Here is a 27,761-nt window from a genome sequence, read left to right as displayed (position 1 = left end):
GTACAAATTAGTAGCTCCTTTGGAGGACAATTGACTGTGTTTAGCAATATTGCAAATGAGCAAAAGCACTACTATGCATATGCCCTGTAAAGATACTGGTACATGTATGTAAAGAAACAAATAGAAGAATGGTTATTGTGGCACATTTATTCATTTTAACAGCCCAAACTTGCCAACAATCTACATGCTCATCAATAAGAGATGGGTAAATGAATTATGGTACATCTTTGTCCATTAATACAATGTGGCATTTTTAAAATATCTCTGAATACATGTAAAAAAGATCTTTTAAAAATGTGAGTGGGTAAAAAGAAATTGCAGTATGTGATTTATTCAGTTAATTAATAGTTGTATTTGTAAGGGTGTAGATTTATTTATAAATATCTAATAAAGGTCTGAAAGAATAATTGCCAAATTGCCAGCAGCGGTTGCCTCTGGACGAGGATGAGGGTGCAGGGTTTGGGGGGAAGCTGAAGGTTCATGCTCCACATCTAAGGAACAGTCACCAAGGTTTGTTTTTGAAATGACATAATAAACTGTGCTGAAGTAGAGGCAGGCCTAGGTTCACCCAGGTCAGTGTTATTTCTCTAATCTTCCACCCATTCTTCTTTGAGTTTCTGATGAAAGTGTTGTGAAGGCGAGTGTCTGTGCCCAGCACACGGGATAAACAACTCCATGTGCCCCTATCACCCACACTCAGCTTACCCCACTCTGCTGAGACCAACTCTGGGTCCACAAAGCCCAACAGTGGGAGCACAAAGGCTTCATAGGTCACCTGTGCGCACCAACTGCATGCAGATTAATTAGACTCAGATCACATCCCCCATGGCTCAGCCCTCAGTGCTGAAGTCATTAGAAGTTACGTTCAATGACAACTTCCTTCCATGTCTTCTGAAAATTAGTTTCTGCAGGAAGAAGCAGGTAGGTTATGTTGGTGGCTAAGGACAAGACAATTTTAATTCCCAGATAGTTTGTCAGGGTCATTAGGGTGCTGTGACCTCAGACATGGGGGTGTTTTTCATCAAATTAGAGGCAGCAGCATTCCCCTCATCACTACAACACAATTCTCTTTGCCATAAGCAAGTGTGTCATTCCTCAAGCACAGGGGGTGGTGACCATAGCAACAAGTCATCCAAATAGGACTTGGTTCTGTTTGCCTTTTGTTAAACCTCCCTTTCCACAAACAGCTTGTGTTAATGTTTCAGTTGTAACTAGTTTGCTTTCCTTCTGTTTCTCTTTTTTAATTACATATAGGAACAAAGAAAGAACTACAAAAAGATCAAGATGCTCATAAGCCTACTGTTTCATCTCCGAAGAGAGTGGCAGCTTCAACCACCAAGCTTCACTCACCAGGTATTTGGGAAATGTGATCTGTGTTATTTGGGGAGAAGACATGAACCTGAAATTTATTTGTTCTGGTGTTATTAATGGAGCAATGCCAGCACATGTGATATGCAGAATTGTTCAGGCCTGACATGCATATACTAGTGTGTTCTGACTCTAGATGAAATGAACCAGCTGTTGGCATCATTTTCTCCAAAATGTTATCATGCTGCATTTAAGTGGTAGAATCTTTTCTGTGTAGGAGTATCTGCTATTCCAACAGCATGTAGAAATAATTTATAATTGTAAAACAAACTTTGAAAGTCTAACCTCAAGAGATAAAATTTTCTAAAAGGAAGAAAAACAAAGCAACAATGCATATCAAATGCTTGTTATTTTGTCAGTGTAGAAGCCATTTCTTTACATTCAGACATAAATGAACTACCTAATGTCACTTGAAAGTTGAAAATTATTTATTATGGAAGTTCATATTGTAAGGCAGTAGCCCCTTTGTAGAATAGAATACAATATAACCTCAGCACATTTTCTTTAAGCACAAAAATAGTAATTTAACAGTAAATTAACAGTTCATGTCTGAGTTCTCACTGTATGCTAGACACTGTCCTAAGCTCTTTAACTGGATTGATGTATTTATTTCATGCCCATAGTAACCTGTGAGGCAGTGCCCTTTCCTTTACATGTAATGAAATCAAGGTACACAGATGTTCATTAATTTGCCCAAAGCCAAAGGAGGTAAGTAGTAGAGTCTTGGCTTGAGCCCCAAACACTCAGAATCCCAGAACTGCATTCTTAGTTGCTCTGCTATTAATTAGAAAGCTTGGAGAATAGAAAACATTAATATTTATGGGTAATTAATAATGTATAGGAAATAAGTCAAAGCCCCAACAAAGCTGGGCACCTAACAGGGTGGGAGATCAGATGGAGGACCATGGGTCAGTCTGGAACTTATGATGGGCAGCACCCTCCTGGATGAAGTAGAAAGAGAAAGAAAGCTCACCCTGCAGGAAGGGCCTGACTGGTTGCAGCTTTGGCTCCTGAGAAAGGGTGAAGAGCAACCAGCCCTCCCTGAGGAATTCCTTATCCCATATATATGTGCCCTGCCACAATTTGAGAACTGGTGTCCATGCTACGCCTGTGGTCTGAAAATTCCATTCAAAATGCTATAAAACTTGTGTCCACTTAGAAAAATATAAGTGAAACTCTTGCAGACACAAGGAAATAAGCCACCATGTGTAAGGTCCTTATATTCTAGGAGAAGTAAAGGTATTGTGTACTTTTAGACTTTAAGTTAAAACTTCTAGGATAACCAATAAAATGGAGTATATCGTTCTAAAACAGAAAGAGTGGGAAAAGTTGGAATGAGGAGTAAAAGTATTTTCCATCACTGCAAATGAAGGCAAAAAGGGGAAGAAAGGAAAAACAGAGGAAAACAGGGAAGTTAGAAAGGGAGGCGGGGAGGGAGATGGGAGAAAGGGAAAAATAAAATATTAGAAATGAACTAAAAGATATCATAATGACTGTGCATGAACAAAGCCCTGCATGATGCCATCCCGGCCCTCACCCAGGCTCAGGGCTGGCTGGGGGCACGTCTCACCCTGCCACCTTCTCTTTCCCTTCCCACCACTTCCCACCCCAGGCAAACAGTGCCAGTCCTAAGCAGGAGAAGAATGTTCAACCAGACACAATATTCTGAAACAAATTTAGATCAGTTTAAGAAACATGACGCCTGTCCAAGACCACACAGGAACAGGCGCATGTGCCCCCGGGGCTGTCCTGCGGGTGCCAGTCTGCAAGAAACAGGTTTTCTTCCTGTTAGGGTGCTGACCAAACTCATGAAACACTTCCCTAAGGCCATCAAAGTTGTGTCCTATGAGACTTTTCTTTCTTATTTACAAGTATTAAGGTCATGAGCCCTTTCTGGTGCTGCATTTTGTTTGTTATCATGTCAGTTAAGCTTCCAGCTTTAAGATTAAACCAAGCTTTTACATCTATTAGAATCCTCTGGATAGTGCCAGATGGCTGCAAATGAATTTTTAATATTCTCTTCTGCAACCAGAGCTGTTCTTCTCCCCAGTGCTCAGTCTTTACATGCACATGACTTGTATTTAGCCTTACAAGACTATAAAGTTACTGGCATTTTCCTCTGAGTTGCCGGTTGTCACTGAGGTCATCATAAAGTCTACCTGTCCCTGACCAGCATTATGGAGCCAGCAGGATGGCTAAAGAGAAATTGTGGTTGGGCCAAGATGGAGGTAATAGGAGGATGCTCTAGATTCAGCACGTGTTCCCAAACCCATGAGGTCCATTGGAGATGCTGTAGAGGGGATCAGCAATGGGCTTACGTGGGCTTCAGTGCTAAGAGCCCTGGGAGTAGAGGAGGTGCTCGGTAAAAGCTGTCAAGTATTTTGGTCCCATCCAAAGCCCACAACATGAAGCATGCATATGAAATCAGCTGTCTGTTGGTCATGGAAAGATGCTGGTCTGGGTATTTCTGCTCCTACATTTCATATCCAAGAGATACACTGGGGATGTTTCATCAACAACTGGAAGGTTTACAATAGGCAAACAGTAATAACAAGCTGGTATTTCTACTGTCTTTTTTCATTTCAATTAAAAACTCTAAAACCATTGATAAGCCCTGTTTTAAAGATCTTTATTCATTATTGTCAGTGTCCTAATTAAACTGGGAGGAAATTAGGATAGTGGAGGAGGCCAGAGCTTTGATGTTTTGAAAAGAGACTGAATCCATGTAAGTAGGGTCTGCCAGACTGCCGGGAGAGGTCACTGACATGCTTACCTGCTTGGAACCATCAGGCACCTCAGAAGCAATGTAAATACTGCAAGAGACAAGGAAGAAAGTGATAATAAAACCTTTAAGCACCTAGAAGTGTCTTCAGGAGACATGGCGTGCCCTGCATTAAAGTGTGCATGGTAGCTCTTCCAGAGAAATCCGAAGTGAGACATTGTCACCACACCCACCCAGTGCTGACCACATGCTCTACGCATTCCATGTGGTCCTGCCATGGAGAGTGTTTCATCTCATGGTTCCATCGGTCTCTTACTTCCTAAGCAGATTTTTATTTAGCTTCATTATAGCTGGTTCTTAAGAGAAGACAGCAGAGGCACACAAAATCCTCCTTAAATTTTAATGAAACAGGTGAAAGTTGGCTGTGTGTCAGTCATCTTTCAAAATAAGCTCTCCATCCCCAAGAGAGTAGGTGAACCCGGGCCGCTGTCCTTATGCGCTATCCTGGGGATGGTCTCACATCGGGCAGACAGGAAAGTAAGTGGAGTTAACTAAAGAAGTACTTAACAAACATTGACAGCACAAGAAAGAATGCTGTTTTTAGTGAGGACCAAAACTGTGCTACTGACTGTAAAATGATTATTAGTCCTAGGCGAAAATTTGATATATTCAGAAAATGGCAGAACCCTTTTTATCTAAAAGCAGTAGTTCCTCTGTATTTCCTTCCTATGGTCTTAGCACTGGGTCCAGAACTTTAGTCTATGCTGGGACATCGGTTGGGTGCCACATGTGCAGCCAGCCAGGAGTCCCAAACAAGCATTGGCTTCTAAGGTAGTCTGGTGCCGCAGATGAGCTAAACTGTTGCTTGCTGTGTTGATCCCAAAAGCTGATGTTCTCAGGGAACCCTCTGTCTTAGATCAAACATGTGTTTTTGGCCCCAGGAATAGAAATGAGGACTGAGTGTAATGATGTTCAATAGAACACTGAAATTGCATATGTCAATGAAAGCAATGTTACATTCAGGAGTGCCATGAGATATGAGACCCAAAGAGGCATTGCACAGTTGAGACTTAAATATCATCTTGAACTAAAGAGAAAGTGGGGAGGGTTGTGGTTTGGGACTTCAAAGGGCAGGAGGACCACTCACACAGAGATGGAAAGCAAATGTTTGGTAGACAAATGTTTGATGAGCCATCTTTAACAATGGGACATAGAGAGGACTTTGATCAAAGGGGTCTTGTGCTAGGTCCCTCCCTGTCCCTCACACCTGGTTCAGATTAAACTGCAGTTATCTAGGATGATGGCTCCCTTCCTGGACCAGATCCTCTATCTAAATTCCTTTAGACAGGTAAAAGGGGAAGTCAAAGATTCTTTCTGAGTCTTTTGTTTCTTAATAACCAGCTCAAGATAATCAATATCCAAAGGTCTATTTTAGAGGTGTCAGACTTTGTTTCCCTTCAGCACCAAGAATAGGATTTTGCCAAACCCTTTTTATTGTCTATTTACCATTGACTGTAATTGCTAACCTAATAATGATGATGATAGTGATATTGACAATAATAATAATGATAACAGGGACTAAATCTGACAGCCAAAAGTACATGACAACATGAATGCTTACTAATACCAACAAGCTCAGACATGACTCCATGTGCCCTAGATTGCAATTAACTAATTCACTGAGCTAGAGGTATGTTTATTATTTCCTTCAGATTTCTAAAAGAAGTATCTTCTTTTATATCAGTGTCAATACATTAATTAAAATACTGGCATGTTTTATAAAATCACCAGCCACAGCAATAAAAGAGCAAACAGTAATCATGAAAAAATCCCTTAGGTCTTAGGCTGTGCCTTAGAGTTTAATGAGTGCAGTAAATCTTGCATATTTTGTTGGTAGTTATTTTTATTTTGTGTTCAGTATTGAGGATGTTGGGATTAAGTACATATTAAGATTGATTTGCCTACAATGTGCAAGTGAATTTTCTGGAACATTGTGTACTCTGTTGTCATAAAGACAGTTTTAAAGAAGCAATAAGTTTATATTCTACCATACTATTAAGTCATGCAGTTTAAGGTATGTCCTATTGGAGATCACATTGCAATCTCTGATGATTTCTTAACAGGTAGGAGATTTAATTAAAATTTTCATGGTTGCCATTCAATTAACAACCAGAAGTAGTTAGGGCAATTAACCATCTTTTTCCCTTAAAAGATGATGTTGCAGAACAGCAATTGGGGTCCTGCTGCCCACTGCCACCATCTAGGCAAAATTCCAGAGGCAAAGGTTTGGTGATAAAAAGAAGGCATCTCTATTCAAAAGCTATCACTTAAGCCTATCAATAATACCTTAGTTCTCCTATCTTTCCCCCTGTTAGTTTTTAGAGGGTTGGTTTACAGACTAAGACAACATAATACATGAAAGCTTCACAATTCTGGAAGAATGGCAGGCTGCCTCAGAACCTGTTCCCTCTAAGACACCCAAAGAATAAAGCTACCACTCTCTGCCAGACCAGCCCAACCCTAGACTGCATTCCTTCCCATCCAAAATATAGGCAGCTGAAGCATGTTCATCAGCATCCTCAAGGAAGAAGAGCCCAAGAGCCATAGAGAGCTAACCCAGGAGTCAGAAAGCCAGAGCCAGAGCCAGAGCCAGAAACAGAGTCAGAGCCTGAGAGCAAGCTAGCCCAGGAGCCAGAAAAGCTCATGAGCCAAAGAGCCAGCCCTCTTTTTACTTCCATTGGTTCTGGAGGCATTCAGCTCCTGAACCAATCCCATCCTAGACTGCTTTCCATTGCCTCAGCAAACTCCTCCTATGTCCCCTCCTACTTCTCCTCAGTGATCTTAATCAGATCTCTCTGTATCAATGAGACCACTTGTGTGTTCCAAGCCCATTACTCTTCTTTGTCTGTACAACAGGTACTAGAGAGGCTATCTTTTCTGGACAGGCAGAGTCATAAGAATGTTTGAAATATTAAAGTTTATTCATGACTGTGTGGTCAGTGTCTATGTCATGTCCTCCAGGATCTTCTTGGGCAAAGGAAAGAATGTGCTTCTGGAATGTAAGTTCATCATGCACCACAGAGGTTCTCTGGGTGTCAGGTCTGCCCGAATTCCCACAAGAAGGACAGCAATTCCAAGGAAGAGCCTTGCATGCCCATGGGTCTTAGACCATGATACAGTGCTTGTCTCTGTGCTCTTTCCTGGGCCTTGCCTTTACACCATCACTTCTCAAAGCCTCCCCCACTCTGCCCCCAACCTCAGGCAGAGTTTCTGATTCTTTCCCCTGCATCCCCCACAACCCTGGATGACACGTGCACACCTAACATTTGCCTGGCAGGAACCAGATCTCAGAGGCTTTGTGGCCGTGGAAAAGAATGAGCCGTTTCTTCTTACTACAGTGGAGCAAGGCTGAAGATAGAGCCATCTACACAGGTCATGGGCTGTTTTATATTTATAAAGATCACTCTGGCTGCTGTGCAGTGAAAAATGAGAAGAATCAGGGCTTCCCATGAGAAGGTGAGAGGTCATGGTGGCTTGGACAGGACCTTGAGCCATGGAGGTGCTCTGAGTGGTCGCATGGGGAAAGATTTTGGAGGACATTGATGCTGTAGAAATTCAAAGCCAGAAAACCCTGGAGCAGAGATCATCAGAGGTGTGGCTTAAACCTGACATTAAAGAAAGGGTAACTAGAAGGGTAACTAGAGGGAAGAGCATGGGGGCAGTACTCCCTGATGCTCAGTTAAAAGTTTGCTAGGTTACAACTGTGACTTTGACCTGAACTGATTGATTTATTTGCCATTAGCCATTTTCAAAGAGTAATTCCCTTGAAGGTAAAACATCTGCTCCAATCTCTCTAAGCAGATTTGGAAGAAATGGAGGAAGCTGAAAGAAGTTTGGTAATTTGGTCTGTTATTCTTCTTCCAAGCATGAAACCTTGCACTTAGAACCACATAAGCAGAGCAAATATTTTAAGTCCCTGTATTTTTTCTTTCTAATACCTGCAATGATCAATCATGGCAATTTCTTTTTGGCTGCTTGCTCTTGATAAAATCCTGTAATAAGAAGCTGTTGTCCCATTTGGGCTGGATGTTATTTCGCAAGTGACTTTTCCTTTTTTTTTTTTTTTTCTAAATAGGACACCCGAAGCAGAGGAGCACAGTTCCCCGGAATGGGTTTTCCCCCAAGCCGGACCTGCAGGCCCGCGAGGCTGAGCGGCAGCTGGTTCAGCGGCTCAAGGAGAGGAGTGAGCAGCAGGCCAGGCAGCTGGGCCTCATGCAGGCGGAGCTGAAACGGGCCATCCGGGGCTTCCAGGTGCTTGCAGTGTCCACTCAGCACTTCTTTGGAAAGGTGAGACCACATTCTGTGAATGTTGAAGGGCTCTCTTTGTTTGGGCAGAGGGCAATTATGGTGATGGATATTTATGTGTGTGTGCATGTGTGCGGTGTGTTAATGTGGGTTAGAGATTTGAATTTCAGGAGGTTATAAAATATCCAGCAACATGTTTGGGAGCCAAGTTTATAGTTACGTGTGAAAGAAATTAGTTTGGAAAGGATGATTTACTAACCTGATTCCAAAAGGGAAAATTGTGTCAAAAAGAAAAGGACAGAAATGAACATTTCAAAGATGACATCTTTGAAGAAAATGGAGCATGTGATTGTTTGCCCTGCAGAGAAGAGATGGCCAGATTCTAAAATTTCTGCCAATTTCAGGTCACAGGGAGGCAGGGCTGGCTGCTGGTGGGATGGACTATGCCTGGAGCATCTCCTCAATGCTTGTTCAGTGTTCCCAGGGCCACATGGGGCTGAGTGAGACCTCCTTGCTCCCTGGGTTGTTTCTGGAAATGCAGACAGGGCTGGCTTCTTCTTAGCAAGTAAGTGTCCAGAAGCCCTGGAGCCACCCAGATGCAGAGTGTGTTATTAACCATGAAGTGGTTGAGCTTCCCGTTGACATAGATTGGAGGCTAGGGGAAGCCTAGGGTCTGAGTGAGAGTATTAGTGACCCACTGTGAGGCAGTCAAGGCATGTTTGGGGGAGAATGTGAACATTTACCCATGAGGTTTAAATGTTATGAATTAGTGTATTAAAAACCAATTGGGCATTTTCAGTTTCACATATGGACCTTCTGGTATCTATAAATGGGAAGAAGTAAAATGCAATATAAATGCTCTCCAAAAAAGAAAATGGACTAACAAAATTCCTGGCTAATTTAAAGAAGAAAATCAAAAATGTTAAGCAGCACCATGTCCACTGGTTTTATTTGTCATCTGAATCTTGACGTGTGGGGGACTCTTTGACCTTTTATGATACCTTCTGCCTTCCTTCGTCCCCATTGCAGAAGTACTAGCTAAATTTTGTTGCTTCTGTGTTCTTTTTTCCTTAAAGCTTTCAGCAGAAAGAGCCAATTACCAATTTGTTGTAACCTAGGGCAAGATGAACATATTTTATTTTACCAAAATTTAGCCAAAATTTTACCACCAGCAGTAACATGCTAGGTTGAATTTCATATCTTCCTTTCTGGCCTAGTATTGTTGGTGTCATCCTTGAACAGCTGAAGTGGCTGTATACCCCACCCCTGTAAGATTTAAAATTACGAACACATTTTTGAGATGCTGAAGAGGCCTGGTCTGCCATGGTAAACAGTGAGCATTTTTCTTACTAGAGAAAGAGTGGCATGTTTTTTGTTCTTCAGCTGGATGTGTATTTTCCGTTGACTGTCTGCCAAGTCTTTAGTATAGAGAGGAAAACAGGGTTGTTCGCTGTAGCTCAATGATAACATTTACATTGTTATTCCTTTCATTCTTCTTTCACAGAGTCATAGCAAATCCTTGATCAAGTCTTTATATGGGTAGACATTGATATAACATATTAGTAATACAAGCTGTGTTTTCCAGTGGGAACTTTTGGACCCCATATATTGCATCATGGCAGAGAAGAAAGTTTCTGTGCTGAAATTGAGTCAGCTTCCTGTAGTTGTGTATTTCTATATCCCAGGAAAATTCCTTATTGGCCCATGGACCATGAGTTTTATTTCTGTGCAGCACACACATGGCTCTTAAATCAGGGACCAAAAGGGCTGGTGGGTGGTTTGCAGGGATCTCCATTGGCCCTCCTACTATTAGAGCTGTGCATGTCCTGACGTTTCAGCAAGATGGATGGCAGACATGAATTTCATTTTCTTTTCAGTAAATCACAACCAGCAACTTCAGACAGGCCTCCCAAATGACTATGACATTTCACCTCCCACACGGTGTGTTCTTTTCAACTCTCTCTCCAGATAAACCCCAGAAGAAAAAATGGACAAGTTAAAAAAAAAAAAGTTTGTAATTGAACGTAAGTGGCCTCCACACAGGCTGTCATAGATCCGATGTGATTTAAGACAATTAACTTGAGAGGTTGCCAGTAATACCGGATGAGACCGGGAGGTATGAGGTGGGGTGAAACACCTGGAAGCCTCAAATGACGGAGCCTCTGTGACAAGGGCCAGTGATCCTTAGATGCTCAGAGCAACTCCTGTGGGAAGCCAATGCATTGTTATTATGTATGAGAAATGGTCACAGCCCTGCATGCCCACTATGAAAAGCATGACCTCTCTACCCAGCCTAAAAAGACAGCATCTTTCTTACTCCTCTGGTAGAAGACCCTGCTGGAACTTAACACACCCATCTTTTCTATCTATTCATCTGCAAAGCATAGCACAGTGGAGAAAGGGTGCAGTGCCACCCAGGAGTTGGTCCTATCTCCACCTCCTTCTACCTATGGATCTCCAGCAAATTACTGGCCCTTTTTAAGCCTTGTCATCATCACCAAAGGTAATAATATTCTGGCCTTTGTTTGGACCCCTGCTAACTCAGTCACTTCTGTGTGAGTCTTAGTCTCCTCAATTTCAAATAGGACCAATAACTCTTCACAAGGCTATTGTGATAATGTTGTGAATTAATGAGTGAAGGAACTTTGAACAAATATTCGATAAAACATTCTTTTAGAGTACAAGGAAATCTGACAAAGCCCTACCTTCAAATATTTCACTCTCAAGCAGGATGAATAAGACATAGATGAGATATAAAACATACATTTAAAACAGTACAAATCTCTCTTATTTCATTCTATATGTATGTGAAGGTTTTTGCCTGAGAGTGTACTTTAAGAAAGGAGTAATTTTTCTAACTGAGCTATTTAACTGCTGCTTTATACTTTTTCCAGAATATGCTGATGCTGTTAAGTATATATTGGAAGTCAGTCTCAATGTATGTGAAGTCACTAGAAAAAAGGACTTAGAAGCTGGATAAGAATCTTCCATTCCTGCCCCATGCTTTACAGCTCCTGGCAGAGTGGCTGTGAATGTTGCCAGCTGTGACACAGCCTAAGCCCAGTGTCCAGAAATTCTAAGATGCCACATTTAGGTGCCAACACCAGCCTCTTGCTTGTGCTGCTTCGAGGCAGCTCTGCACCTGCAGTAAGGCATGATCCTTACCACCCACCAAATGAGTCTGTTGCAGTACATTCGCCAGACCTCCAGGTAGTGTAGTAATGAGTGTGACTCTCAGGGACTTGCACTTCTGAGGGTCAAGTGAAATGATGTGAATTTTTCTGTTGCTGCCTGATTCATGAAAAGTCCACTCTTTTTGGTTTCTTAATTTCTATTATATCTATTGAGGTGACATTGGTTAATAAAATTTTATAGGTTTCAGGTGTACAATTCTATAATACCTTATATGTATATGTTTTGTGTGTTCACCACTCAAAGTCAAGTCTCCTTCCAACACCATTTATCCCCCTTTACCCTCTTCTACCTTCCCCACCCTCCTTTCCCTCTGGTAATCACGGTGTTGTTGTCTGTGTCTATGAGTTTTGTTTTCCTTGCTGAATCCCTTCACCTTTTTCACCCAGCCCCACAACTTCCCTCTCCTCTGACAGTTGTCATTCTGATACCTGTATCTATGAGTCTGTTTCTATTTTGTTTGTTATTTTGTTCATTAGATTCCAAATATAAGTGAAATCATGTGGTGCTTGTCTTTCTCTGATGGACTTATTTCAGTTAGCACCACACTCCCCAGGTCCATCCATACTGTCACAAAGGTAAGATTTCCTTCTTTTTTATGGCTGAGTAGTATTCTATTGTGTAAATGTACCACATATTTTTTATTCATTCATCTACTGTTGGGCACTTGGTTGCTTCCATATCTTAGCTATTGTAAATAACACTGCAGTGAACATAGGTATGCATATATTCTTTCAAATCAGTGTTCCATGTTTCTTCAAATATATTCTCAGAAGTGGAATTGCTGGGTCATAAGGCAGTTACATTTTTAATTTTTGAGGAACCTCCATAATGCCTGCCACGGTGGCTGCACCTATCTCCATTTCTACCAACAGTGTGTGAGGGTTCCCTTTTCCCCACATCCTCGCCAGCACTTGTTGTTTGTTGATCTATTGATGATAGCCATTCTGATAGGTGTGAGATAATATCTCATTGTTGCTTTAATTTGCACATCTATGATAATTAGTGATGTTGAGCATTTTTTCATGTCTATTGGCTATCTGTATTTCCTCTTTGGAGAAGTGTCTATCAGACTCTTTGCCCATTTTTTAATTGAATTGTTTGTTTTATTGGTGCTGAGTTGTATAAGTTCCTTATAAATTTTGGATATTAGCCCCTTATCAGATGTATCATTGACAAATATGTTTCCCCATTCAGTGGGTTGTTTTTTCATTTTGTTGCTTTCCTTTGCTATGCAAAAACTTTTTACTTTGATATAGTCCCATTTTTTTTTCTCTTGTTTCCCTTGCCTGAGGCAATATATCGGGAGGGGGGGGGGGAATATTGCTATGAGAACTGTCCAAGATTTTACTACTTAAGTGTTTTGTGGGGATTTTTATAGTTTTGAGTCTAACATTTAAGTCTTTTATCCATTTTCAGTTTATTCTTGTGTAGGGTGTAAGAAGGTGGTCTAGTTTCTTTTTATAGAATGTATCTGTCCAAGTTTTCCAATATCATTTATTGAATAGACTAGCTTAATCCTATTGTATGTTTTTGCCTCCTTTGTCAAATATTAATTGACCATAAAGTCATGGATTTATTTCTAGGCTCTCTAGTCTGTTCTATTGATCTATATGTCTGTTTTTATGCCAGTACCATGCTTTTTTTTTATTACTGTGGCCAGTAACATAGTTTGATATCAGGTAGTGTGATTCTTTCTATTTTGTTCTTTCTCAAGATATCTGTGGCTATTTGGGTCTTTTTTGTGATTCCATGTAAATTTTTGGAATATTTGTTCTAGTTCTGAGAAATATGCCATTGGTATCTTTATAGGAGTTGCGTTGAATCTATAGATTGCTTTAGGTAGTATGGACATTTTAATGATGTTCATTTTTCCAGTCCATGAATGTGGTGTATGCTTCCACTTTTTTGTATTTTTTTCAATTTCTTTCTTCAGTGTCATAATTTTCTGGATATAGGTCTTCTACATCCTTGGTTAAATTTATTCCTTGGTATTTTATGTTTTTGGATGCAATTATAAATGAGATTATTTTCTTAGTTTCCCTTTCTGGTAGTTCATTATTGATGTATAAAAATGCAACTGATTTCTGGATATTTCTTTTATATCCTGGTAGTGTACTGAATGTATTCATCAGTTTTAGTAGTTTTGTTGGTGGAATCTTTAGGGTTCTCTATATACAATATTATGTCAGCTACAAATAATGACAATTTTACTTCTTCCTTTCAAATTTGGGTGCTTTTTATTTCTCCTTATTGTCTGATTGCTGTGTCTTGAATTTCTAGTAGTATGTTGAATAAGAGTGGTGAAAGTGGACATCCCTATCTTGTTCCTGACCTTAAGGGAAATGCTTTTAGTTGTTGTTTATTAAATATGATGTTGGCTGTGGTTTTGTCATATATGGTCTTTATTATATTCCTGAGTCTTTATCATAACTGGGTACTGGATTTTATCAAATGCTTTTTCTGTACCTATTGATAAGATAATGTGATTTTTATTCTTTATTTTATGTGGTGAATCATGTTTATTGATTTGCAAATATTGTACCAATTTGTATCTTCAGAATAAATTCCACTTGATCATGATGTATGATCTTTTTAATGTATTACTGAATTCAGTTTGCTGACATTTTGTTGAGAATTTTAGCATCTGTGTTCATCAGGGATATTGGGCTATAGTTTTCATTTTTTGTAGTGTCTTTATCTGGTTTTGAAATTACAGTATTCCCTCACTTATTGCAGGTATTACTTTCCAGACACACACACACACACACACACACCCATGAAGTAGGAACCTTACATTTATTCTATATTGTTAAACCTATGTAACTTTAGCAACATACACATGTAGTACTGCAAAATCCTGCAATATAGTGAAAAATCCATGATAAATAATTAAATATAATATTTTTTTAAATCCCGCGATACAGTGAGGTCGTGATAAGTGAACCATGACATAGAGAGGGACTGCTGTAGGATAATGCTGACCTTGTAAAATGAGCTTGGAAGTCATCTCCTCTTGATTTTGGGGGGAACAATTTGAGAAGGATAAGTGTTATTTCTTTGAATGTTTGATAAAATTCCCCTGTGAAGCCATCCATTCCAGGATTTCTTTTGTTGTGAGTTGTTTTTTTGTTTTTTGTTTTTTTTTACTTCAATTTCATTAGTTGTAATCAGTCTACTCAGATTTTCTGATTCTTTGTGATTCTGGTTTAGGTGTTTGTATATTTCTAGGAATTCATCCATTTCATCCAGTTTGTCCAATTTCTTGGCATATAGTTGTAATATTTTCTTACAATCCTTTGTATTTCTTTGCTGTCAGTTGTTACTTCTCTTTTTTCATTTCTGATTGTATTTATTTGGGTCCTGTCTCTCTTTTTTTTTTTTATTGATGCACCTGGTTAAAGGTTTGTCAGTCTTATTTATCTTTTCAAAGAACCAGCTCTTGATTTCATAAATCTTTTGTATTTTTTTTTTTAGACTCTATTTTATTTCTGCTCTGATCTTATTATTTGCTTCCTTCTACTCACGTTGGACTTTGATTTTTTTTTTTCACAGTTTTTAAGTGTAAAAATAAATTGCTTATTTGAGATTTTTCTTTTTTCTTGAGATAGGCCTATAATGCTATGAATTTCCCTTTTAGGTTGACTTTTGCTTTGTCTCATAGATTTTGGGTTGTTGTAGTCTCATTTTCATTTGTTTCAAAGTATCTTTTGATTTCTTCTTTGATCTCATTATTAACCCATTCACTGTTTTGTAACATGTTATTTAGCCTTCATGTCTTTGTGTGTTTTTTGGGTTTTCTGTGTAATTGATTTCTAGTTTCATACCATTGTGGTTAATGAAGATGCTTCGTATGATTTCAGTCTTCTTAAATTTATTGAGACTTGCTTTGTGGCCTCACATGGGGTCTAGTCCTAGAAAATGTCCTATGTGCATTTGAAAAGATGGTATATTATTGCTGCTTTAGGGTGAAACACTCTAAAGATACCAATTAAATTCCATCTTGTCTTGTTTGTTATTTAAGACTGCTGTTTCCTTGTTGATTTTCTTTCTGGAAAATGTATCCATTGGTGTAACTATGGTGTTAAAATCCCTTCCTATGAATGAATTACTGTAAATCTCTCTCTTTATGACCATCAAGATTTTCTTTATATATTTAGGTGCTTCTATGTTTGGTACTTAAATGTTTACAAAGCTTATATCTTCCTGTTTGATTGCTCTCTTTATCATTATGTATGTCCTTCTTTGTCTCTTACTATAGCCTTTAAAGTCTGTTTTATCAGATTAAGTATTGCTACCCCAGCTTTTTCTTCACTTCCACTTGCATGAAATACCTTTTGCCATCCCTTTTAATCTGTGTGCATCTTTTGTTTTGAGGAGGGTCTCTTGTATACAGCATACATATGGGTCTTGTTTTCTTATCCACTTAACTACCCCATGTATTTTGATTGGAGCATTTTAATTCATTTACACTTAAAATGATTATTTAGCCATGTCCAGTGTGGCTCCATTGGTTGGAGCCTTGTCTCATAACTGAAAGACTGCAGGTTTGATTTCTGGTTGGGGCACATACCTAGGTTGCCAGTTCAATCCCCTGTCTAGGTGCATGTAATCCCTGATCTGGACATGTGCAATCCCCAGTCTGTGCATGTATGATTCTTGGTCTGGGTATGTACGATCCCTGGTCCATGTGAGTACATCCTCAGTCCACAGGTGTATGGAAGGCAACAATTGATGCTTCTCTCCAGAGTCAGTTTTTCTCTCCCTTCATCTCTTAAAAGCAATGAAAATTTTCCTCAGGTAAGGATAAATTTTTTTTTAATTAAATGATTATTTACAGTATGTATTTATTGCTATTTTATTCTTTATAATTATGTTCCTCTGTTGTTTTCTTCTTCTCCTTCTTTTCTTCTCTTTCTCCTCCTCCTCCTCCTTCTTCTTTTATTTCTCCTTTTTTTCCCCTTTCCTCCTCTTCTTAAAGAAGACCTTTTAACATTTCCTGTAATATTAATTTGGTGGTAATCAACTCCTTTAGCTTTTTCTTCTCTGGGAAGCTCTTAATTTCTCCTTCGATTCTAAATCGTAGCTTTCCTAGGTAAAGTAATTTTGGTTGTAGGTCCTTGCTTTTCATCATTTTGAATATTTTATGTCAATTCCTTCTGGCCTGAAATGTTTGTTGAGAAATCAGCTGACAGCCTTATGAGAACTCCCTTGTAGGTAACTAATTGTTTTTCCCTTGCTGCTTTTGACATTCTGTCTTTGTTTTTAAACTTTGCCATTTTAATTATGTGTCCTGGTGTGGGTCTCCTTGAGTTCATCTTGTTTGGGACTCTGCACTTTCTGAAATTGTGTCTTTTTCCTTCACCAGGTTAGGAAAATTTCTAGTCATTTCTTCAAATAGGTTCTTGATTTTTTGTTCTCTCTCTTCTTCTTCTGGTACCCCTATGATGCAGATGTTGTTATGCTTCATGCTGTCCCAAAGGTCTCTTAAACCATCCTCATTTTAAAAATTCTTTTATCTTTTTGCTGCTCTGATTGGGGGTTTTCTGCCACATTGTCTTCCAAATCACTGATTCAGTCCTCTGCTTCATGCAACTTACTATTTATTTCTTCTAGTATATTCTTCATTTTAGATATCGTATGCTTAATTTGTGACTATTTATTTTTTATGGTTTCTATGTTCTTTTTATACTTGCTATCTCTTTGTTGAAGTTCTCACTTAGTTTCTTGAGCATCCTTATAACCATTTTTAAAACTCCATACCTGGTAAATTGCTTGTTTTTATTTCATTTAGCTGTTTTTCTGGAGAGTTCTCCTGTTCTTTCACTTTGTGCTGCTATGACCCTCACTCTTTGTGGGGTGGTCTTATATAATAGGTGTCCTATGGGACCCAGTGGCAGAGTTCCCTTGATTACTTGAGATGGATGCTCCAGGCATGTCCCTATGTAGGTTATGTTGGCTCCCTTGTGGTAATTGAATGTTGTTTCCTATCGGCCTGTTTGTGCATGAATGTGGGCTGACAGCGAAGATCAACCCATATCTCAGTGTATGAGTTGCTGTGCAGGTGCTGACCACATGAAGTGGAATTTACCTCAGCAGGGTCTGGTACCTGCCAGGATCTCCCTTTGTATATGCCTCTTAAGAAGCTAACTGGATCTTGCTCTGATGTTGTCTGAAGTTGGCCACTGATTGAGTAGGTTCTGGGGTGCCTTGAGAGGGACTCTGGTGTAGTCTAATGTCAAGTACTGCCTGTGACTGGCCCAGGGCAACCTTTTGGAGCTACGAAGTCACCTACAGTTTGTGTCTGCCTCTGCTAGGCCTGCGTGTATGCAGGAAGTATCAAGCTGTACACCAAGGCCAGCTTTTACCAGCACCAGTCCTAGAGGCAGTTCAGCAAAAGTCCCAAGGCACCCCAAGATCTGCCTCTTCCTGTCTCCACCTGTTGGCTGCCTGTTAGGCTCAGTCACTAAAAAAGCCTCTGGCAGACTTGAGTTACATGAGATAAGTTCTTAGTGGGTCACCAGGTAGGGGTGAGTGTGTTCACCAGATCAATACAGGTTCAAACTTGGTGCCAATGCTGGGCCTGAGGGCCACTCAGCAAATGTCCCAGGGTATACCAAGTCTAGTTGCTATTTTCTGGGTGCCCTCAGACCTTTGTGGTGGGGCAGGGTCTCAGGGAGTCATCAGGGTGAGGCCAGCAGAGTTTATCAGGCCCAAACAGACAAAGATTTGGCCATATGAAGGAAGAGCTCTACACTGCTCAGGCATGCAAGGGGGAAATGGCCTCTGTCCTAGAGCTACATAATTTGGTCTGTCTCAGATTCTGCCTGGAGTTTGATCTCAGTAGGGTGGGATAGCCGGGAGTTGATAGAATGGGGCTAGTGGATTTCCCTTGAAGGGGTGGTGTTTTTCAGGCTTGGGGAAAGGTGGAGAAAGTGAGCCCTGCCTCATAGCCACATAGCTCAGTCTGTCCCAGATTCTGTCCAGACATTGGCAGGGCAGAGCCACCAAGAGTTGGGAGGGTGAGACTGCTTGGAGCCAAGAGTTTGGGGCTAGCAGATCTCCCATGAGGCAGAGTACCAGTCAAGTTCATGGGAAAATGAGAGGAATGGCCCCCACCCCAAAGCCACACAACTCAGTCACTGATACCCACTGAGTCTGCCCAGATTTCTACACCCCGGCCCAGGCAGCTGACTCCTCAGCATGGCACACGCTCTGTAATGTGGGGCTACTAGGAGTCCAGAGGTTGTGACTATTGCTTTCCCCCAGGCTGATGTCATATGGAAGGGTGTGATCTACCCAAGAAAGATGGCATCTGCCGTGTGGAAGAGGGACTCAGCACAAGGATCCTGGCAGCTGTCCCTTCAGCTTTCTCCCCAGAGCCACAAATACCAGCCTCTCTTCATGTGACTCTAGTCCATTCCATCTTCTCTCCACTGTAGCCCAGGGTGCTTGGCTGCAAATGAGATTTTGTGTGTTGGCCCTTTAAGAGGGTGCTTGTGTCACTAGCAGACAGACTACTGTCTGCCCCTGGCAGACAGAATCCTTGCAAATTTTCACAGCCAGATGTTATGCGAGCACCTCTCCCCACCTCTGGTGCTCTGCACTGAGGAGTCTGACTTGGATTCTCACACTTGTCAGGGGGAACCTTTGCAGCTGAGACATTTCCCCGGAATTTCAATCACTGCCTATGGGAGTGAAGCCAGCCCTTTTCGCACTCCGCCCTTCCTACCAGTCTCATGGCTTCTTCTGTAAATCCTTGATTATAAGGCTTCTCTTCATCTAGTCTTCAGTTGGTTATTCAGGTTGGTTGCTCTATATTTTAGTTGTAATTTCACTTTGGTTGTGGGAGGAGGTGAGTGTTACATCCACTTACTCCACAGACATCTTGGATCTTTCTCCTGAGAATGATACTCTTTAGCAGCCCCTGCTGGCCAATCCAGGAAACAATCCAGCCAGTAGTCCTGTAGCATCAATGTTTATCTAAGTTATTTTCATTTCATTTTTAATAAAATGTATTATATTTATTAACCATTTTTATAATAATGTGTCATTTTTATCAGTAACTTTATGAATGTGATAACAGATGGTGGTATTTAATTGTTCTTATTTATTATTAAATAGTTTGGGCATAAAAGGCATGAAAATTGAAGTCAAGAATTTATATACTTTCTAAGTTTAATAAAAATTAATGCATCAGCGTCCTTCTTCCCAAAGTGTGTGTGTGTGCATACGTGTGTGCCTTTATTTACTATTTGATACTCATAATCTGTACTTAATACTTATGAACATTTTGCCTTATATATTCACTTTATCCATGCTTTTATTGTTAAATAGGGGTACATATTTTTTAATATATTTTCTATATTTCAACTTCAACTATCCAGTTCACTTGTGTTAGTAGAAGCTTTTTATCACCCCTGCCTCTACCATATGAAAGGTTTTATTGCCCTGGTTGGTTTGGCTCAGTTGGTTGGAGTGTTATTCCATATGCCAAAGGTTGTGGGTTTTATTCCCAGTCAGGGCACATACCTAGGCTGTGGGTTCTATCGCCGGACCAGGCACGTATGAGAGTTAGCCTATCGATGTGTCTCTCTCACATCAATGTTTCTCTCTCTCCTTCTGTCTCCCTTTCTCTCTCTCTCAAATCAATAAACATATTTTTTTAAAGAAAGGTTCTATAGAGGGTTCAAAAAAGTGGACAGTAGAGCTCTTTAATGATATCACTCCTGATTATTGACCATCTCCTATGCCCTATGCACTTTACATATATTTTTTAACCCTCTCAACAACCCTACTTGGTGTAGATATTATTCTCATGTGACAATTGAGGAAACTGAGGCTCAGGGAGATTGTGTAGCCTTTCAAATAAAGCATAATTAGAAAGTGACAGAACCACAACATAGATGCAGGTCAGTTCATATCTAATACCTGTGTTTTTCCACACTATTATGATGCTACTTCCTCCTTCCCACCAACCTTCAAGGTGCTCTTGATGTAGTTAAGGGGAAGAAACATGACTGGAAAAATCAAAAAGTGAAACAATGATCCAGAAGTTAAACACACGGGATGTGAACATAAAATGACCTAAGATGAAATTTCACCTGTTGCTATATGTGGTATGTGCTCAGGTGAACACCCAGGTTTTGTGGGTGGGGTTGGGGTGGCCTGGAAAGGAGAGCTGGGAGAGCTGGGATGCAGAGGTGGGCAGGATTTGGGATGAGTAACAAGGGAGGAAGAGCATGTGTGGGAAGAGGATGCCCAGAACTGGTTGTCTGCAAAGTGTTGTCCCCTTCCTGTCTTTGAGCTTTTGATGAATCAGTGCTTGATGAGTAGAGATCTAAAGACATGAGAACTGTTTCTAAAAGTGCAATGATTTCGCTATGCAGATTGCAGGCTCCTGGTTGTGAAGGTAGCCCTACTTTGTTGTCCTTGCTCAATAGCCCTGGGACCAGTTCTTTGATCAGAGCAGTCTGTGTGTGTAAAGGGGAAGAGAGAGGAGACAGGGGTAAAATCCAGTTGTAAAATAAATGCTTGCTTGCCTTAGTCATTTAATACATTCAGATTTTAAACTTGGAGATTCACCAGCATGAATGTCTGCCCTGAGCTCCAAAAGCAACAGAGAAACTGTTACATCCACCAGCCAAAGGACATGGTGCTTCATACTTTCCCACTGAATGCAGCTCTGAGAGCCGTAATTACACCTGATCAAAATGGAAAACAGGAAGCTTTTCCTTGCTCCCTAAATCCTAAAAATGACCATTTAAATACAGTGCATTGTATCCCTCCCCCTTATAAGCAGTGCCCTGTGATAATCTTCTCTTCCTTTAATTTTACTTTGAATAACTAAAGGCTTAGAGAAAATGTGAGCACCTTGGTTGGCATTTCAGACAGTCTTTCAGCATAGAACCTGGTGGGAAATGTTAGTGAAGTAAATTGTTTCAGTGATTGTTGTTCTGAAAGAATATTATGTTCACAGAAGTAAATGCCACCCACTACCTGGCTGGGGGAACCATGAATATTTGCTTTTACTCTTAGGACTCTAGCTTAAGGAAATTTTTAGCATTATCCCCCAAATACCATAATATTCCCAATGTAAATGAATAGAAACCACCTATCTATGCCAAGTAGGGCTTTGAATTAAAAAGAACCCCTGGCCTCGGATGTCAAAAATGGAAAACATTGTAGTAGGTAGAAAATAAAACTCAAACCTGCAATGTCTTCTCAACTTTTTTGGAAGACCCCTAATATTGGGGCCTGATAAGACCCAAGTTCATTGATGACAATATAAATTTCACAGTGAGATAATAAGCTAAGAATAGATATTTGACTAAGGCAGGAACAAGTTGCCCCCATTCAGTTCATCTCTCTTACACTTTATCATAATTTTTTTTTAATTAAATGACATACCTTTTGAATACATTCATGCATGCACTGCCTAACAGCATTTTGGTCAAAGATGGACCACATATATGATGGTGGTCCCATAAAATTATAATGGAGCTACTAAAAAGATTCCTATCAGCTAGTGACTTCATAGCCATTGTAAGTCATAGTGTGGCACATTAGGGCATAACCATTGTAACTCATAGTGTAACAAGTTAGGGTTTTTTGCCCCTTGTTCTAGCCATAGCAATGTTATAATCTAGAATTGCCTGGAGGCATTCACCTGGGCCTGTGAGCGTCTCACAGATATTGCTCCTTTCTAAATTAATGTTACAACTATACCAACTTGTGTTTCTTATCATTGCAAGAGGCCCTTCAGGGATAACCATTAGGAAACTTTGTAGAAAAAAAAAAAACATTACTTGCAGGTCCTGGGGTGTATGAGGGTGAAGTCGCTGGTAGAGGGATGAGGAGAGAGAGAGGGATATACCTGGAGTTCTGCTTATATTGGCATCAAGGGTGTGCCTAGGGTTTCCTCTGCCTCACTCTTCATTGGTGAATTTAAACATAAGAGTGAGAATTTAAAGTGTGGGAAGAGAAAAACACAAGTAACTTAAATGTTCAGCCATTGAAATCAATCAAGATCTAAAACAAAGAGCTCCTCGGTAAGTGGAGGCAGCCTGGCTCTTTATCTAGCTGTGAGACCTGCAGGGTGTTTTTTCAGATAACCTCCCTTGAAACGGATGCTTCAGCAATCTAAGCTTAAGTCAAGCATTTGTATTACAAAACAAAAACAAAAACACAAGTGTCAGGCCTAACATTACAATTATACAAACTTACGTGGTGATGTTGGTGTAGCTGCGCTGCTGGCTGTATAAAGTATAGTGCATACAATTACAGCAGCGGGCTGCAGCACCTCGGTGTGTGTTAAGTGCACTCTGTGATGTTCATACAACCACAAAATCACCTAACAACACACTTCTCAGAACCTGTCCCCTTCCTTAGCCAGTGTGACTGTGTAGAGTGACACCATGGGAAAAGAAAGACCAGTTCCATCTACTCCTTTCTGAAGGAGACTTGCAGGCTTTCCCGAGACCTGGGTTGGCAGTTGGGTGAAAGCAGTCTATGGTAAAAGTACATGCCTTTAAAATACTCTGTGATGTGGAAGCCAGTGTGATTGCCCTGTGGCCCACGGAGGCAGCAGCACGTAGGGGGAAGGGTACCTCACAAGGCCAGGCCGTTCAACCCATCCAGACCCCTGCCCTCTGACAAATACCAACGTCTCTACTTCACTGGAAATTTATTTTAAAATAAATTCAATGCTGTAAACTTTTCTTAAAATAAAAAACGTTTGAAGGAGAGATAACTCAAAAATAATTACTGCCTGAGGAGATAGGTAATATGGTTGCCTCAGCTTCAAATCCTTTTTCCTGTGAGAGATGAATTTTTTAACTTTTCTGGGCCTCAGTTTTTCTATTGTCAAAGGAACTCAGAGAGTCCGGAGGCTTTGTTAGGAATAAGTGATAGAGATTTATTCATGGGTCTTAGATTTGCAAACTGGAAACACTGGTAGGCAAAAACCTAGAAGTGTTCCAAAGAAAAGAAAAGTTCAAAGTTCTTATAGTTAAAAGTGCATTCTTGAGAATTATCAGTCCTGCATTCTTAGTCCTAGGATGGTCCAGGATGGTTATCAATCAGATGTCAGGCAGTCGGGATGAAGGATGTCAGATGGTCTGGTCACGTCCAGTGGCAGAGTAATGGATGTCAGGTGGATGTAGATTTGAGTCCGTCAGTGGGCAATCAGGTGATCTGGATACATGAGTCCTTCAAGAATAATTAGAGGGCTGTGTGTTGGTCCAGAGGTAGATACAGGCATTGATGCAGGACTGGAAAGTTCAAGAAAGTTTAAGTTCCCAGTCTAGTTAGAACAAGAATGGAGTCTTTCTTCATGCCTCAACCTTCATAATGCTAATAATAATTTTAACAGCTTGGTTAAAGTGACTCCATTTTATATATTCCTTATCTTCACCCTTTTCTCACTATAAAATGGGGTGACTGAAGGTCCAACTTCAGGGACAAGACTAGAGTGAAGGGACTCTTATGCTCTGACATCTCTGATTTAATTCACTTCCTTCAACTGTGGCAATGCTGTGACTTAAATACCAAAGTGCCTAGCTCCTCCTCAGGTGATGGAGGATGTCTGTTAATTGCTGTAGCCCACTTTCAATGTACCTGCTATGACCATCACAGTTTAGAAAATATGTTAGATTTTTCTCTTTCAGAAAACCATTTTTAAGCAGCAACTTCCATGGAGCATTTAAAACACGAATGAATTTCTAAGGATATCATCATCTCTGGTGGCTTCTCAGGGACACAGCCAGCACAGAGAGGGAGGGAGAGAGCTGTGAAGTAGTGTCCTGATAAGGCCAAGCCCTCTCCTCACCCACTTTTTCATTTGCTTTCTGAGAGGTGTACATGGTGGGTTGTGCTGTACTTTTTCATCCAGGTTAGAACTGGGAACTTGGGTCCCTTCGTGTAAGGAACCTGGTTGCCCATAGTGAACTATGCTGAGAACCTCCCTCCACCCCTCCCACCCCTCCTGTGTCTCAGTATCCTACACTCATTTATCTCTGATCCACAGACACGTCACCGTAGCCATCCTGTGTAATTCAGCACCCATTTGTTAACAGAAGATCTGAAAACTAGGGCTCAGACCCTGACTTCCAAGTCTGGAGGACAGATATTTCTTTAGATCATTACAGAAAGGAGGGATTCCTCCAGCCAGAGTCCCTGGGAGTCCTTCAGAGAGGACAGATGCTGCTGATCTGGCCCTCAAGATTAAGTATGACTTCAGTGGTCACAGGAGGAGGAATCTAGCCCTGCAAGGAGCACAGCCCTTGGAAAGGACAGGACAGAACAGCTGTAGGAAGAGTCTAACTTGCCTAAAGGTTGGTGTGTGAGACTGACAGTAACTGGAAATGAGGCAGAAGGGTTTGGGGACTTGCATAGAAAAGTAAAGAGAAGGGACCCTGAGGCAGTCAGGAGGCGCAGAGAGTTTTGGACAGAGCATGGAAATGTTTGAAGCATTTGAGGAAGATGAATATGGTAGCAGGTGAGGTGGATGGAAGGAAGAAAACTGCCGGCAGAAAAACAATTATGAGGTTTTGATAGAGTAACTAACAATCAAGGAGAGAGGTGAGAAGGGTCAAAAGGAGGATAAAGGGTCTTGGTTGAAAGGAGAGGGCAGGTATAGACCGTGAGGCTCCAGATTGTGAACTGATTACGGGACTCGATGGAGCTTTAATAGCTCCAAGGTGCTCCAGATGGTAAGTGACAAACTCTCACACCAACAACTCCAGAGCAAAACCATAAAACTGTGGAATGGTAAGTGTTAAGAACTTAGGACTTGTGTGTGTTTATAGCTCAGAAATATTTAAAGGCGTCATGAGTACTCTTGTCAAATATCTTCCATGGAACCTCATACCTTGTGCGTCCGCAAACTCTTAACGTCCAGGGCCAGTGGACCTGTAGAAATGGGCACATTTTCAAAAAAGTATATATATATACTTTTAAGTCAAATATCACCTATCCCTTTGAAATTGAGAAGAAATTGTCTAGAATCTCATCCCACATTTCAGGGGGATCCTATGTCCCACTCTCCCAGGAATTTCAGGTGGGAGGACCTTCTGTTTTTTAGAGTTACCTGTGGCTCTGAAATTCTGCTTCTCCTGAATTAATTTAATTTATGGTTCTTACCATCTTGCTTGTGCTGGTGTGCTCCAGCAGCATCGCTCCACACCTGATATAGCCTCCTCGCCCTCCCCGCTCATGTTGATTTCCAAGATTCTTTCTGCTTTATGATGCTGAGGAGTTATGATTACAAAGCTAAATATGGGGTTTGATGTCACGAAAGAAAGAGGAAGCTTTGGAAAAATCAGTGTGAGGACTATTTATACAGAATTGACATAAAAGGGGTTGAGATTGACAGGATAGTGTGTACAGAGGAGTGAGGAAGACCCAGGACACACCTCTGTAGGAGCCAGAGGAAAAGGAAAGGAGAAGGAACCGGAGCTGGTGAGAAAAGGTGTTGTTGAAATTGGGAGAATCCCACCTCAAAGAAGCTAGGGAGACAGGGAGAGAGGGATTTTCAAAAGGTGAGGGTGCTTTGCTACACCAGGTACCAGATAGTGGATGAACATGAGAAAGAATGAGGATAAACCCTAGAACTTGGCAATTTCAGATTTAAACAAGTAAGGATAACCTGATTTTCCTGATCTCATGACAATCAAGTGGTTTAGAAAGTCTGGTCTCCCTTCTACCCACTGTGAAGGCAGCACTTTACCCTGTGAGAAGTGGCGATGCTGACATCTGCAGGGCATTGTCTGGAAGTGACAATCTGCGCCCAGTGAGAATACATACCAAGCATTACCTTCAGTTCCAGGGAATATGCGTAGAGCAGGCGCTCATCCCCTCCCCCTTGTTCACTAAAATGTGAGCTACAGATCTGCCCATGCCACAAATGTAATTCAGACTAGTTCTGAAATTAAAAACACACAACTACTTTCATTTTTCATTCTATGTCTGACAATCAAATTACTAAGACAGCAAGAATAAGATTTATGTCATGCACTACAAGCAGTTTGCTTATGAGATAATTCACAAAAGCAATTATGTGCCGCACAGACCTAAAGGTCAAACAATTTATGTCTGTAATTCAGCTCCTGGAGAGAGTAAAAGCCCATTACTTCGACCCTACCAGGAACAGAAAGAGAAACATTTAAAATTTAAAAAGTATTGAGACTGTGTTATATGACAGTATTTTATCCTAAGGCAAAGGCTATCCTAACTACTGTGCTGACAAAATAGTCAGGAGGTGATATCATTTCTCAAATTTTCTTTAGTAGTATTTCTCCATCTTTGTTTCAGTTTGAAAGAAACACAGAGCCAGACAACTATACATATATTACAAGCATAGAGGAGGCAGAAGAAGAGGGAGGAAAAAGAAACAAGAAAAGTTACAAAGATGGTGGAAATTAACACAACTATATTAATAATCACACTGAATGTGAGTGGTTCAAACATACTAGTTTAAAGATAGCGATAGTCATAAATGACTTTTTAAAAACCTAACTATATGTTGTTGACAGGAAACCCAATTTAAATATAAAAATACAAATTAAAAATAAAGTAATGGAGAAAGATACAGCATGCTAACACTTATCAATAGAAAGGTGGAATAGCTATAATAATTTGACAAGGTGACTTCAGAACAAGTAAGAGTATCAGGCAAAGAGGGGCATTACATAATGATAAAGGGCTCAGTTCTCCAGAAGACATAGAAAGCTTGAAGGCAGTTGATATTTTAGGCTGAGTCTGTAAAAGTCAAGTAATATTCACTTGGTGCAGTTCTAAGAACTCTGTTGGTTTAATCTCAAAAATCTGCTGAAAAGTCTACAAATTTAGAAGGAAAGTAATTGTGAACTTGTATATGTCCTGGACACTTCTATGCCTGTTATATTATTTTGTTTAATCCTTTCATTAAGCTCTTGAGGCAGGTGTTTTGTGCCCATCTTATTCATAACTCAGGTTGCTTTGATCAAATAACATTTCATTGATTATTTCATTCATCAAATACAGGGTGGGGCAAAATTAGGTTTACAGTTGTGACTATGCAAAACAGTTTATTGTTTTATTATTATTTATTAATTATTGTATTATTTTTATATGAACAATTGTAAACCTGCTTTTGCCCCACCCTGTTTAGCAAGCACCTGAAAAATCTCAAAAT

General features: G+C 40.4%; 1 protein-coding gene across 2 annotated transcripts in view; it reads left to right on the top strand.

Annotated features, from left to right (window-relative positions):
- MTUS2 (microtubule associated scaffold protein 2) overlaps positions 1-27,761 on the top strand; it is a 447,573-nt gene that overhangs the window by 291,073 nt on the left and 128,739 nt on the right. For both annotated transcript variants that reach the window (XM_090273746.1, XM_090273747.1), the window contains exons 5-6: positions 1,255-1,353; positions 8,226-8,437. In XM_090273746.1, the coding sequence (XP_090129872.1) occupies positions 1,255-1,353; positions 8,226-8,437 (311 nt within the window). The remainder of the gene's footprint in view (positions 1-1,254; positions 1,354-8,225; positions 8,438-27,761) is intronic.

The sequence above is a fragment of the Furipterus horrens genome, unplaced genomic scaffold (assembly GCF_987537825.1).
Source record: "Furipterus horrens unplaced genomic scaffold, mFurHor1.1.pri manual_scaffold_4, whole genome shotgun sequence".
NCBI classification, from domain to species: domain Eukaryota; kingdom Metazoa; phylum Chordata; class Mammalia; order Chiroptera; family Furipteridae; genus Furipterus; species Furipterus horrens.
Note: the sequence above shows the minus strand (reverse complement) of the source record. Positions and strands in the feature narration are given on the sequence as shown.